Below are 15086 nucleotides of genomic sequence, written 5' to 3' on the forward strand. Positions count from 1 at the left end.
CTTATCCCAGTCTGCGTCTGTGTTAGAATTACTTTTGAATATGTTTTTAAACCTCTTTTTAAAAAAAGATGCTTTAAAAGATGTTTTAAAAGCATTTTTTTAAATGTTTTTAAATATGTTTTCTTTCAATATATTTTAAAGTCTGTTTTTATGATGTTTTCAAGTGTTTTTAGTGCTTTTGTTTGCTGCCCTGGGCTCCTGCTGGGAGGAAGGACGGGATATAAATCAAATAAAAAGTCCTGTCACACAAAAATCAACACCTGGTTCTCTCCCCCAGGTTTTCTTTATCTCAGCAGCCTAATTTAGAAAAAGAGCCTTTGTTAAGATACCAACTATATTTTTTAAAGATAGAGGTTCAACCTATATACACGATTTGACTGAAAAATACGTTGCAACTCTTGTTAAACTGGAAGTCAGAATCCTTGCTGATCTACAGCAAATCACTGAGATCTACCAGCAATTTCCAATCGACTACCCCGCCATGTTGTTAACATGAACAGGCAAAAGATCCAACCCTATATAAAGCATTTTCTTGTGTTCCTTCCTAAAAATCTTCAGTTAACATTTGTTCATTTTGGTATCTACGTATAATAATGCTACAGCTAAAAGCCAATGCAACATAAGGAATCCAGGAAGCTGCCTTATACTGAGTCAGACCATTGGTCCATCTAGCTCAGTACTGTCCGTTCTGACTGGCAGCAGCTCTTCTGAGTTTCAGGCAGGATTCTCTCGCAGCCCTTGCTGGAGATGCCAGGGATTGAACCTGGGACCGTCCACAAGCAAAGCAGGTGCTCTGCCACTGAGCTGCGGTCCTTAGTCCAGAGATGACTGGGGGCGGTTTTGGATTAAACAGCGTGGTCTTGACACCTGGGCAGGCGTGGGGCGCATAGTGGCACTAAACAGCATGTCCGACATGGAGCAACTGGGCAACTCCTCTTTTTCACTTGCCTGCACCAAGCTCTCCACGAAGATCTTTCTTGTGCTCCAGGTGGCAGAGAGTCGCAGACAGACACGTTCAAGTTAAACTGAATTTATTCCATCCTTTTACAAAATTCAACATATGAATAATTGTGCTCGTGTCAAGGTTTTAGATCCTTCCCTCCCTTTTTTTTTTAAACCACGTTTTAAAATTTGGTGCTCACAGAGCTTTTAAACACATTCATAGTGGCAAGGAATGGAGGGCCAATGATGGGTGTTCCGCTGGGGTGGGGGACAGGGATCAGAGGAAAGATGAGGTTCCAGAATGCCCACCCTCTCCAAGCGCCTCCCCCACCTCTTCTCATATCCCCAAAGAAATAAAGAGACACCGTTTTGAACAGAGAAGTTCAGGTGGAATGTGATTAACATGGGTGATGGAGGCTCTGGTGAAACGGAGTGAACTGCGGAAGGGCTGATGAAAGGAAAATCCATGCAACTGCTTCCATCTCCTCTGGCCCTGATCCCTAGAAGCAACTTGTAGTGAAGAGCCATGTGATGACCAGCCTGATGGATGGGACCAATAATCAACAGGCTCATTTTCTTAGCAGAAGAACTAGCATGATGTGCAGAGGAGAGTATAGCAAGACTCTACTCTGGCCTGGTAATGTATTTTTTAAAAAACCATGACTTGGAATAATCACAACATTGAATGGATGAGAAATACCATCCCTGTATTTAAAAAAAAAACCAAAGTGTATATGTGTGCATGCACTTTTAAAAAAAACGGATTGTATTTGAAAAAGAATATGAGAGAGAGAGAGAGAGAGAGAGAGAGAGAGAGAGAGAGAGAGAGAGAGAGAGAGAGAGAGAGAGAGAGAGAGAGAAGGAGGGAGAGAGAAAGAGAGAAAGAGAGAAAGAGAGAAAGAGAGAAAGAGAGAAAGAAAGAAAGAAAGAAAGAAAGAAAGAAAGAAAGAAAGAAAGAAAGAAAGAAAGAATGAATCAGACATTTTAAGTTTGGTTAATCAAGGTATGACTGATGAGGCGTTTTTCGCCTGCCATCCCTTTTGTCCTACTTTGTGCAGTAAATTGACTGGGTGGTGATAATTCATCCAGGCGCTGGAGCGTTTCTGAAGGTTAAGACTTGTGGCTTAGATGTGGGGCCAAGGCGACATAAGGAGAATCCACCCAAAGGGGTAATGATCAGCCAGAACAGCAACATTTGCCCTGGATTTTGTCCACTGCATTTCACCTTGCACTGTGACAGTCTAGATTATTGCACACTTTGACATGGTAATATAAGAGAGAGAGTCTCCTTTTTTAAAAAAACGTGACTACTCTACAGAAATGCCAGGAGATGTAGGGGGTGTCCATGTGGAAGAAAGAGAATGGCAATTCCTGAAGGCTGCCCTAAAAAGAGTGAAGAGGTTTGTGAGCATTCATGAGCAGGGAACAGTCACGCATGCCAATGAATTCTCTGTCCAAATGGAACGAAAGCACCTTTTATGTGCATTCTGACAAAACGGCAAAATGGTGTCCCTTTAATACGGCCGAGCTACAACTGGGAGTGCAACTCTGCAGCAGTCACGGCAAGAGAATGCATAACAAGACTGTCAACCTTCATGGATGCTAAAGGAATGTGGCTATTTTATCATCCCCTTTTATAAATACAAAGTGGGGGAGGGGGAAGCTGAAGTGAAGAAGCCAGGAAGGGGAGGAAATCAGCAAGTTTCTCCACATAATTTTTAGGGTTTTTTAAAAAAAGACCTCACTGGTGGCCTAAACTGTGAGTGTGTGTTGAAGTGAGCGTCGTTGACAAACAGCACCCTGTGGAATCAAAACTCTGCGCAGAAAGTGCTTAAGAGGGAGGAGAAGAGGTGTGGGGGGGCTCAGGCACGGGGGGGGGGGAAGAGACTTGCTGAGACCAGACACGGTTCCTTAACTGAGGAGGGAGTCAGGGCGTGCTTCATAAGCAAAAACATAGCACCTTTTACCTCGGACATACCACAGACCCCTGAACCTGTAAGAGGGGTGTGCGTTGTGACAGATTCCCCGAGGCCACCTTGAAAAGATTCTTTAAAAAAAAAAATCACAGACACCCCCCAGCAACTCCTCTGCAGTGGATGTCCTGTAAAAGGCTACAGAGCGGAGCCCCGTCACACAATCCCATCACACTGGCGCTGCCCTCACAAGCACACACAGTACAGACGCTTTCCATGCTGCATTAGTAATACTTAAATTAAGACTTTCAAAAAGGGGGTGGGGGCTTGACCCACGCTTTATGTGGGAGGGGGGAAGCGCCGCCGCCCCCGCCACCCCTATCCGTGCCTGGGGGAAGGCAGATGGGGAGAGGGATCTGGACCTCTTTCTTTCTGAACCACCAGCAGCTGGGGAGTGAGCGGGTAGAGAGACAGCCTGGGAAGCCGCTGTGCCATGGCGTTGCAGCGGGACCCTTCAGCAGGCACGTGGGACAGGCGGGCTTCCGAAGGGGCTGGGCTTTACCGTAAGGTAGGTGGGGCGGAAGAGAAGGTGAAAGCTCACCAGTGGCAACTCGCTCCTCAGCAGCCACGGGGGGAACAGATTAGGCGCTTTACGAGGGAAAGGATCCGTCGTTTCCTCCATGAAATCCCAAGCCGACCTTAAGCAGAGCATGCCAAGAACCAAGGCCTCAGGTGGCCAAATCCACCCTGCCCCAAGAACGGCACGCCGGGCCATCAAGGAAGAAATATGAGGTGTGTGGGGCGGGGGAGCGGGCGGAGAAGAGAGACTCAGCCTCCTTGAATCTCTGCTTCTCCCCAGGCGACATACAGGCTGGGTTAAAAAAGGACAAAAATGAAGTAGTCCCTCCCTCCCTCCCCCACTGAAAAAAATAGAAAGCCTTACAAGGCATATCTAAAACACTTCCATTTTAAATAACAATAGTTTAAAAACCCCAATTTTGCTCTTGGCTAACCCACTACCTGGGGGACAAACCAGATTCTCATTCTTTTCCCTTTTTCTCAGTAGACGATACCAAGCAGAGTCTTTAAATGGGGCCCCACGTCATACAGTCCGCCTGTGGGGCTGGCACCCATGTGGAGTCCGCAACTGTATCCTTACTTGGGCAGGAAGAAGCATCTGTCCCAGGGAAGGGGGGGCTTCCAACCTCCCTCTTCGCCTGCAGTCGCCTTCCAAAAGTCCGTAGCCAACGTGCACGAGCACGCAGACACCCCCCCCCCCGTGTCTAGATGAACTTGAAGCATTTCGTCTTGTCGTGGGGCAGCCGGGTCTTGAAGAGGACAGAGTCCACGCGGAACTGGGTGTACAGCAAGGGCATGTATCCATAGACTTTGACAAAGAAGTTGATGCATTTGTGCCGCTCGTGGAAGTGGGAGTCGTCGTGCGAAAGCGCCTGAGGACAGCCAGGGCAGCGGAAGGTCCAGCGAGAGGTCACCTGGGCACAGGAGAGCAGGAAAGGTGAGGAAGAGGAGGAGGAGGAGTCCCTCGAGCCAACTCCAACTAAGCCAAGCAGAGGCTATAGGGATATTTGGAAGGCTTGCATCAACGTATATGTTTTATAGGTTTAAATTAACATGGGTGTATGGATTATTACAGTATTCTTAACATGAGCTGATGGCTTGTTTGTTTTTCCCTTCAGCTTCTCTCTCTCTTTTTGTGTGTTTGTTAAATTTGTTATTAAAAGTTAGTATTAACTACTTACAAGATCTGAGCAGGGTGGTTCATGACAGATGCTCTTGGCGGTCACTGATTCATAGGGTCGCCATAAGTCATAATCGACTTGAAGGGACATAACAACAACATTAACTACTACTACTATGTTCTAAGCTTGTCTCAAACTGTTGTCATCCTGGCTGAGACCTCTGCTGAGCCACCAATCCCAACACCCGATTTCCCCGCCTCCCTCTCTGTATGTTTTGACCAGGCTCTCAAATCAGCATCCTCAATGTTGTGTTGATGCTGGGGATACTGGGATAATTCTGGGCTTCCGAAGTGTGCGACTTCTCCTGAGCGCCTTCCCAAGGTCACATGCAGCTACACGTATTGAAGTTGTGGCCAGGAGGGGTGGGTGGGACAAGTAGAGGGAGAGAAGGGCGATGTGCCACTCCCTCTGGATCCCTCATGGCAATTCCAGGAAGTCAAAAGTTCACTTCTCCTACGCCAAGCACCTGCCCTTATGCATACTGGCACATTTTGGTGAAGAGACCCACCATGCCTGAGCAGGTACCTCGCTGCTGCTGCTGAAGTGGGCCGGCTTCAGGTATAACCCTCCTCTTCCTCCCCACTGGCTGCTGAGCAGAACCAAAAGGTCAAAGCAATTGCCAACGTTTCCTGACAGACTCTGCCCTACAGAAATGGCACCTCATGACAATGCTGAATTAAAAGGGCTCTGGAGACCCATCCTGGCCCTACACAGAGGGGGCTCCTGACTCCTACGCCAAAGGCTGTGCGTACCCTGGCCCATTTTCCTCTCTGTCCCCAATTCCTCCAAGGAAACGCAAACTCTGCCAGAAGAATTGGACGAATCAGTACGTTCTACTTTTTTTTTGGCATGAATTTGTTCTTCCTTCAGGTTTTCCTCTTTTAACAATGACTGGGGGAAACAACAATACCTTGCATTTCGTGCAGTGCTTTCAAGCCTTCAAAGCCCTGCTGTGTATCTTTTTCAACATGGGCGGGGAACCGTTTTGGCTTGACAGGCCAGATCTGTACACTTGACCCCCACACCCCATGGGCCATCTTTTGACAGATGGGCAGTACTGCCCACCTGTCAATCCTCTTACATCATAATGATGGCAGGTGACTGATAAGTGGGTGGTCCCACACACCTACAAAGTTGGCCCATGGGATTGGGGAGAGAGCGAGCCTGTTTTGCCAGCACAGCATCAGCCGATAAGTGTGTGGGGGAGTGTTTAAATCTTGCTGCTTTAGCCGCATGTGCCAGTTCCTGTTGTGGAGAATTGGAGGATGCAGCCAATGTAGAACTGAAACTCCACCCCACATCCATCAGCTGACATTATCCATCCATCGGAGTGATGTAGGCTGACTGACAGGTGGGTGTGGCTAATGGGGAAACAGTCTTGCAGGCCAAATGGGATTGTCTGGTGGGCCAAGATCCCTGCTTTACAACAACCCTATATGGTTAGCAGCTATAACTGCCCCCATGTTGCCGATGCAGGTCTGAGAGAGAGTGGCCACCAAGTGAGCTTATGGCAGAGCTGAGATTCAGACGCGGGACTTTCCAGTTTGTAGCTCAGCCACTGAGCTGCTGCACCAGAGGTGATGGACACAAAGGTGAGGGATATGCAAGGAAAAGTTGCCATCAGGAAGGGAGGGAAGGGCATAGATAAATGTACTTATGCTTTTAACAGTGCTGTAAGTCACTTGAAGATCTCTGGGTAACAAACGATGAACAAATCTAATAAATAATGACAGTAATGAAACTATGAAGCCCTCAAGATTCACGACTAGACTTGCTCCTCAGTTCTCCACCCAGTGCTTACCTTGATTGGTGGTTTTCTGGTGATATGCGAGACCAGGAAATTCATAGCAATATCCTCACAGTTGATGTATTCGTCTACCATGTCCCGGATGGCCTGTGGCATCACGTAGGAGTAAAGGTAGGCATAGTACTGCAGGTGGAAGGAAGGAAAGGAGAATGGGCAAATGTCAGAGAAGGGCCAAGATCAAGATCATGCCAAGTGCAGTGCGCAGGAAAAGCTTAGTGGTTTGCCAGATTTAAAGCCATACCATTCTTACTCCTCTGCCCAAATATGCACATCCTGGGACAGGGAAGAGTCCTGTGCAAGCTAAGTGGCACAAGAACACGACTGCTTCTGGAAATGGAAGTTCCATTTATTTTTCACCTCTAAAGAAACCTCTAAAGAAACCGGCTCAGCAGGTCCACAGTGGATCTGGTTCTAAGCCAGAGACAGGGAACATCTGTGGCCTTCTAGATGTTGTTGCACTACAATTCCTATCATCCCTGAACACTGGCCATGATGGCCGAGGATGATAGGAGTTGGACTCCAACAGCATCAGGCAGGTCATGGCTGCCCCAACCTTGGCATAAGCTCTTTCCAAAGGAGGGAAGGAAGAACAGAGCCAAATCCTTTGCTAATTCTCTAAGTGTCTCACAGAGGCAAGAGATGGACTGATTCCATAAAGGAAGCCACAGACTTGAACTTACAAGATCTGGTGGCTCATGACAGATGCTCTTGGAGGTCACTGATTCATAGGGTTGCCATAAGTTGTAGTCGACTTGGAGGCACATAACAACAACTCACAGAGGCAACATGCCAAGACACAAGAAGATTTCCACTGAAAAACTAGCCTTTTCCACCAGCTCACAGTTTCTATCGCTCTTCTTCCTACTTTGTCAAAAGGAAGATGTCTCAGCTCTGTGCTGCAAGATAGGAAGCCTCTGTTCTCTCCACCTTCCCAGAACAGACGGAAAGAAAGGACAGTTTAAGTTCCGCTTCCACCTTCTGCTGCGTGGGCATGACCTGAGAGAATAAGAGCCCCTCCTATCCACCAGCAAGAGCCAGGTTGGCAAAGGTAGCTCCAGAAAGGAAGAAAAATGTCTTGGCTGCCTAGCTGGCAGCAGCCTGTTACAATTGCTCCCTGTGGTCATGCAAGTAAGCTTGTAGCAATATGAGGGCAGCCTGGAATTCAAATAGTTCCTCTGCTGTTGAAGGGTCAGACCACCAAGGGCACAAGGAAACTCAACGAGGATTGGAAACAAATCTGGATTTCTGTGCTCTGGAACAGAGCTCATAAATAGCACAAGGGTTAAGTTTTATTTGCAGGAATTGCCAAAATCTAGTAACACCTGCACTCTTCCAGAAAGAGTTCAAAGGCAGCTTTCAACAGCACATCTGAATGCAGAAGATGCACTGAGACCCAATTTTCAAGCCTTTGGCTCAAACTCTCAGGTTCAAGAATCCCTACCAATTCTTGTTGGATCCGAGTTTTGGATCACAGAGAAAGATTGTGCTAGCTTAGAAGGCAGCGCTAAAATATATTAATCATTAATTGGATTTCTTTCACAGCCTTCACTCATAAGGTTCCCAAGATGGCTTAAGACAATATAAAAATACAACACAATTTATAATCGGAAGAACAGGGTGGGTTCTAAAAAGTTACTAGCTAACAGTCTCTGCTTCTCGTTTAGCACACCAGTTCTTTGGAACTGAGAAGGCAGAGCATTCTGACTTGTACAGGTATGGACAGCCCAGATAAATGCTGAACTTGCACAGGCCATGCTCAATTTCCCAGGGTCACCTTCCACAGTCTCCTGATATGCTGAGATCAAGCTGTGGTCTGCAGCAGATCAGTTTCCAGGTTGCGTTTGTTTTGGAAGACCATGAAAAAAAGAGAGCAAGAACGGAGGAGCATGCTCGGGCAGCTGGTTTTCTTGCAACTTTCCTTATTATAAAAATATTTTGAGTTAAGAGCCACTCCAAGTGCCCGGAGTCAACTCCCATCATTTGCCCTTACTTTGTGAAAGAAGGCAGCACCCGTCAGCACCATGGACAGCTCACAGGAGTAATTGGAGTTGTAGAGCCAGGACTGGTGAGGGATGTCCCACGCGTGGTACCGCCCAGGGAATCCAACAATGCGGTCCCTGGCCTCTCTCCAGACCCTGCAGATGTGAAGACAAGGGGTTCAAATGGGCAGGGAAGAGATGGAGCAAGCTGGACAGGCAGGAGACAAAGAGCACTGCTCAGCCTGCACAAGTTGCCTGCTCACCAAGTCAATGAGGGCTGATTCATAAATTCTTTTAGGCAGACATTAACAGGGTGTTCACTACCGTTAGGCCAGACAGAAGTCATCAGCAAGAGGAATGAGCTAGGTAAAGAACAGAGGCCAAGTGCAATACATAGCTCCCACTACCACCAGAAGACCCTCTTTGGTGTTTTTTTCTTGGTTTCTACCATAATGTTTTAAAAAGCAAATACACCCATTTTTATTTCTTAAAGTAATTATGATAGAAAGAGCTCATTATTTCTAAAGCTCCAGGAAAGGCAGGGGGAGGATTGGGAATCACAGTCACTATTCACTGAGGGAGGGAGGGGAGCAAGAGTTGGACTTAGCAGCAAACCATCACTTTGGGCTTATAAATTCACACATTTCACAAACGTTCATACTGCTATTTTATCTGTTGTTATTATTACATGTTATATCCCACTTTTCCTCCAAGGAGCTCAAGGTGGGGCACATAGGTCTTCCACCTCCCCGTTATATCCTCACAACAACCCTGTGACTGTCAGATAGGTTAGGCTGGGAGATAGCAACTGGCCCAAGGCCACCCAGTGAGCTTCACAGCTGAGTGGGGATTTGAATCCTGTGTGGTCATCAATACAAGTTGACTTCTCCAGCAATTTTGGAGTGGGAACCAGTCTAGCAAAGGCTCTTGCAAGCGCTATATTATTAGTATTCCTGATGCTCTGAAAATTGGATGGAACTGGCCTCCATATCAAGAACATAAAAAATAGACGCTAGAATCCTTACTATCGTCTGCCCCTCCTTTCCCGGAAGACTACTCAGCCAAATTATAGGGTGGTGGTGGTGGAATTCAGCTTCCCTCTGTGACAAGGCTGTGCTGATTTTGTCTGCTGCAGCAAGGATCCAAAAGAGAAAGGGGGTTCACACACACACATATAGTGGTGATTATCTGCTTTGATGAGAGGAACCCAACTCCATCATCCAATTGGGGCTACATGGGCTTCTCTTTATCTTCTTAAAAACAGGGTGCTGTTTTCCTGCCTTCTTTCTGTGTCTCTTCCCCCCCCCAGGGGAGGGGCAATGCCAGCTTCCTACATTGGTTGGGGCAGATCGTCTGTTCTCCAGAAGGCTCCATGATGCCACATGTTGTGACTGCAAAGAGCATCTCCTTTTAACTGCTACTATAAATAGGGATGCGTTACTAAAAATAAAGATATGTTGCAGCTGAGCTTCTGTCTGTGCTGGGAATTAAGAGCAAACATAGAGAAGTAAGATCCCACAGCTAATTTCCCTGAGAATATCCTGTCGCACAGATGGGGAGCACAAGGCACACGAATGCAAGGCAGTTTCCCTTCCCTTGCGAGTGGGTGTGCAGGAGAGCAGAGCCAGGGAGAGAGGGGAGGAGAAGACCAGCTGTTTGGCCCTCCGCTCAATACCAAGACTCTCTCATAGGCAAATTAAAGCTGGTGTGTCCACTCCTCTAAAATTCCTTTCTTGGAACATTGCTGGCTGGAAATCTAAACGTAGTAATCGCAATTTCCTTGCCTACTTGAATAAGTTTGATATTATCCTGCTCCAAGAGACATGGTGTATTGATCATATTTACATCAATGGATATGTGACCTTCTGTACGCCTGCCCTCCCTAACAAGAGCAAGGGCAAAGCCAGACAGGGACTGTGTATTCTGGTCTCCTCATCTTTGGGTGCCAAGATAACTGAGCTCCCGGACAGCAACTTCACTTTGATGGCTTTGATTTTGGAGATGAGGTCCATACCGTTGACCTTACTCTTACTTAATATTTACTTCACTCCAATGGCTCGCAGGGAGGATGCCATGTCTAATTGGCTTAAAACCGAATGTCACTATGCACACTGGAAGGCCAAATTTACTCATGCACTTCCTATAATTGCAGGTGATTTCAATGCAAGGCCTGGAACCTATCTGGTGGATGTCCCCACGTCTGGCCCCATTTCCTTTGCTAACAGTGGTCATCTAAAGAGTAATTCATGCCACTCTAAAGACACTTTTCTAAACCCTGCAGGAGTAGGTCTGCTCCAGTTTGTCTCTAAAAATGACCTGTGCATCTTAAATGGCTCCAGTGCTGGCGATGACTGGGGGGAGTTTACCTATGTCTCCCCCAGGGGCTCGAGTGTGGTCGACTACATTATTACCCACAAGGTACTGAAAACTCTGGGTTACATCTTCAGAGTAGCAGATTGCTCTGATAGTGACCATCTGCTGCTGGATTTTTTTTTTATTATTCCCGGTGTGCCACAACTGAACATATCACATCATGCACTTTCCAGACCACCAACAGCAGTTAGCACTAATAAGATAAAGTGGTCCAATAAAACAGGACAGGCCTTTGATAGTTTTATCCACCTCCCCCATATAATAAAAGCCTCAGAACAAATAACAACAGATAGCTCGTCAAGAAAAAGCATAATGATTTTTGAGGACCTGACACAGGATATGAATTCCACTCTTCAAACATCTAACAAAACTTTAAAACTTCCGACAGATAGAACTAACAAGTGGTTTGACAAAGAACGTGCTGACCTTAGGAAAAGAATTCGATCTGCTTATCGCTGCTACCGAATAAATAATGAGCGCCAACTCCCACACTCATACTATGTGCTAAGAAAAGAGTATAAGAAGCTTATTTATAGGAAGAAAAATGAGGTAATTAGGGACTCATGGCAAATACTGATAGCAGCATCTATCACCCGCAGCACTAAGTCCTTCTGAAAGCTTGTCTCCGGAGCCCCAGCTGACCACAATGGAAGCCCAGATTGTCATATCCCAGCCAATATCTGGGAGGATCATTTTCGTGCTGTTTTCAACGATCCAAAATTATCTAAATTTAGTCCTTCCCCCTATCTGCCTCCCAACATCCCTGATTGGCCCCCTGTTGATACTAATACCATTGAGGAACTACTATCCCAGTTAAAGACAGGCAAGGCTCCTGGACCAGATGGCATTCCTTCAGAGCTGCTGAAATGCAGTATCAGCTGGTGGGCCCCTCTGCTGGCTTCCCTCTTTACTCTAATAAATAATTCTGGAATAATTCCCACAATCTGGCTGAAAGCCTGTACCATTCCCATCTACAAGAATGGACCTAAGAATGACACGAGTCATTATATTCCAGTCAGTTTATTGTCTATTGTGGGGAAGGTGTATGACAGCTATTTAAGCTTAAAGATGAAATTGTGTATAAGTGATAACAACATCTTGGGAGAAGAGCAGATAGGTTTTAAACCAGGACGCTCCACTCTTGTTCACTGTTTGGTATTGGCCCACTTAGCGCATAAACATTCTAAACCACGAGGAGGCAAACTTTTTACAGCATTTATAGACCTGAAATCTGCTTTCGATTCCATCTCTCGTGACCGTTTGTGGAGCAAATTAGAACTGCTCTCTATAGAGAAAAGGCTATTGTTCCTGATTCGCTTACTGTATCACAATACTTCTATCCAGGTACGATGTAGCTATCGAGGCCACCTCTTGAGGGAGATCCACTCCTCACGAGGTGTTAGGCAAGGGTGTGTTCTCGCCCCCACCCTATTTAACCTATATTTGGCTGACCTTCCTCCTGCTCTGGGAATGTTACAATCCCATCCACCCAAGCTTGGGCTTACAAAAGTATTCATTCTGCTTTACGCAGATGATGCGGTCCTAATTTCCCAAACCCAGCTGGGTCTTAAGAGACTACTCAATGGTTTTGTGGAATATTGCAAAGGTAATTACCTTACAATTAACCACTCTAAATCTAAAGTAATAGTGTTTTCCAAGAGAAAGGTCAGGTTCCCTTGGTTCATGGGGTCTGCCAGAATCGATCAGGTTGACTCTTACAAGATCAGCCACACAGGACCTCCTCTCGGTCCCACCGGTCAAAACAGCTAGGCTGGTGCGGACCAGGGAGACGGCATTCTCGGTTATGGCCCCCACCCTCTGGAATTCTCTCCCTTATGATCCTCGACATGCCTCCTCCCTGATGGGTTTTCGCCGAGCTCTTAAGACCTGGCTATTCAGGCAGGCCTATAGGAATTTTGGGGTAGCTTAGCTTTTGAGGTACTACTTGATGTTCTGATTTTAGTTTTAATAGATAATTGTGTTCTGGATTGTTATTGTATTTTATCATGTTGCTGTAAGTCGCCTAGAGTGTCCGTTAATTCGGACAGATAGGCGACTAACAAATAAATTTTTATTATTTATTATTATAAGTACCTGGGTATTTGGTTTCATGAAACAGTCAGCTGGAGAACCCAAGCCAAATATGTCAAGGCCAAAGCTGAGAAAAATTTGGGTGCAATGACCTGCTTCTTTTTCACAAAGGGTGGGAAATTTGTGCCAGCAGCAGTACGTGTTTTAAGAACTAAAATAGTCCCGATGATGCTCTATGGGGCCCCAATTTGGTACCCCTACTTCAAAGGATCACTTGAAGGAATTCTTCCCTTTTTTCTTAGATCTATTTTTGGTGTCCCAAGATGTGTCTCTGGAGCTACTCTTGGAGGCTGGCCTTAACTCTTTAAATTGCTTAGCTTGGACTTATGCCATTCAATTCTGGCTATGCTGCTGTCTTATGTTCACTCAAGACTCACTTGCTTCTCAGGTATTGAGAGACCCTATTAACCCATCTTGGACCAAGGTGGTGCTGGATAAAATTGTCTCGGTAGACTTGCTCTCTATGGAACTTGGTAGGGCCAAGGTGATTGTCAAACAGCGGCTTGACCACCAAGAGCTTCCTGCAGCTGCTTCGGGCCCCTGCCCCCCTCGTTCACTGGGTCTAACAGGTTTCCCTTGTAAAGACGGGGTGCGCTATTTAAGCTGGTTATCTGTACCCAAGTACAGGAGGGCATTCTCTTTGGCCCGATTCAACGCCCTACCCTCTAAACTTTTGGAGGGCAGATATGATAAAACCCCGAGGAATAATAGATACTGCCCCTGTGATAAGGGTGAAGTGGAGTCGGTCTTACATGTCCTGTTTAACTGTAGATATTATGATGGGGCCAGAAAAGATCTTTTAGACCCCATTTTGCAATCCCTCCCAGGTCGTTCCCCAGAGGCTCTTTTGCCTGTTCTCTTAGAGGGTTCTGATAAAGCAATTACTGTTCAAGCAGCCAAATTCTTGAACTTGCCCATAGTGAACAGACCCTGCATGACTGTGTATTGCATTTAATCTATCGTATTGCTTGATGTCTGCCACAGCTCTGTTACCAAGTAGTCTTATGTAAATATTGTATATTGTATTGTGGGCGGTCCACTGTAAAAATTAAATAAAATAAATAAACTTACAAAAGGGGCAGATTTAAAAGGGGCAGCAATCTGCCAATACAAGTGGAAGTTCTTAAAATCAAGACAAAGGTGGTGTGCAAGTTAGAAGTCAAAATAGAAATACAGGGGGAAACCACATTCTAATGTCACAAGAAGGAGGAAGGAATAACAGCCTTCTTTGGTGTTCCTGTACTTGGTCACAAAAAGCAATAGTTTAGCTCAAGAGATGGGGCAGTGAAAAGCCAAAATGGAATAATGAGGGACAGAGCAGAGGTGGAGGGCCTGCTGGGAGGATTCATCAGGTCAGAGGTGATCCCCCTACTTGCCTGTTAAAAAAAACCCAGGTCCTAAGGGTTTGACTCACCGGAATCCAAACATGATCTCGTCATGGCGAAGGTGAGCATCGTCATCAATTGACAAGATGGCCTCGGTCTCAATCTCATCCCAGGGCAGAAAGCGGTTGTTCAAACTGTTCTTCTCTGTGCGCACAACCTAAGAAACGGAAGCAGTTTAATCATCTATGCTGGCAAGAGGCAGGTTTTCCTGCTCCAGGGATCTTCTCAAGTATTGCACAAGAATGAAGACTCAGAGTCCCCCATCCACACGTTACACATGTACGCACGCAGCAGAAGTCCAGTGGCTGCTTTCCCAGGAAAAAGCTAAAAAAAAAAGCAGCTTTTCCCAGGAAAAACCTATGGGTGGGGGAGTGGGTGGGTGGGGGGTGCTTAACCTTCCTCTGCAGCTTTTTCTGCCCTAAACGACTCTCTCCTAAAGACGTTGCTGCTCACCAGGCAAATGGAGAGTTTACCTTTAGCTCCCCATGTACACTTTTGCCCCTGGGCTTAGGACCCCTTTATACAAATCAGCATCCAACTAAGGCTACTCCTGAACTGTACCATGTCAGGATACAGGTTGGGGATTGTCTGTTTGATTACTCCTGTCACTGAAAAAAATCCACCACACAGAAAAGTGAAAAGCACCAAAGAAAAGACCAGGCTGAGATTACAGTTTTTGTTTCTCTGCAGAGAACTTCTTCATAGGGGAACATACAAACATGCAATCCACCTACATAATAAACTGTTACTGAGGGACAAGAAGATCCAAAGCAGAGAGAGAAGAATCCCCACCCAGCCATGAAGCTCACTGGGTGACCTTGGGCCAGTCACTGCCT

At 46.2% G+C, this 15086-nt stretch overlaps 1 protein-coding gene across 6 annotated transcripts in view; it reads right to left on the reverse strand.

Annotated features, from left to right (window-relative positions):
• Positions 1 to 1014: 1014 nt before the first annotated feature.
• Positions 1015 to 15086, reverse strand: part of EXTL3 (exostosin like glycosyltransferase 3) — a 230152-nt gene continuing 216080 nt past the window's right edge. For all 6 annotated transcript variants that reach the window (XM_061625837.1, XM_061625836.1, XM_061625839.1 and 3 more), the window contains 4 exons: positions 14280 to 14407; positions 8413 to 8557; positions 6417 to 6545; positions 1015 to 4348 (listed from right to left, as the gene is read on the reverse strand). In XM_061625837.1, the coding sequence (XP_061481821.1) occupies positions 4139 to 4348; positions 6417 to 6545; positions 8413 to 8557; positions 14280 to 14407 (612 nt within the window). In that variant the 3' untranslated portion in view covers positions 1015 to 4138. The remainder of the gene's footprint in view (positions 4349 to 6416; positions 6546 to 8412; positions 8558 to 14279; positions 14408 to 15086) is intronic.

This window comes from Rhineura floridana, chromosome 4, assembly GCF_030035675.1.
Source record: "Rhineura floridana isolate rRhiFlo1 chromosome 4, rRhiFlo1.hap2, whole genome shotgun sequence".
Lineage (NCBI taxonomy): Eukaryota > Metazoa > Chordata > Lepidosauria > Squamata > Rhineuridae > Rhineura > Rhineura floridana.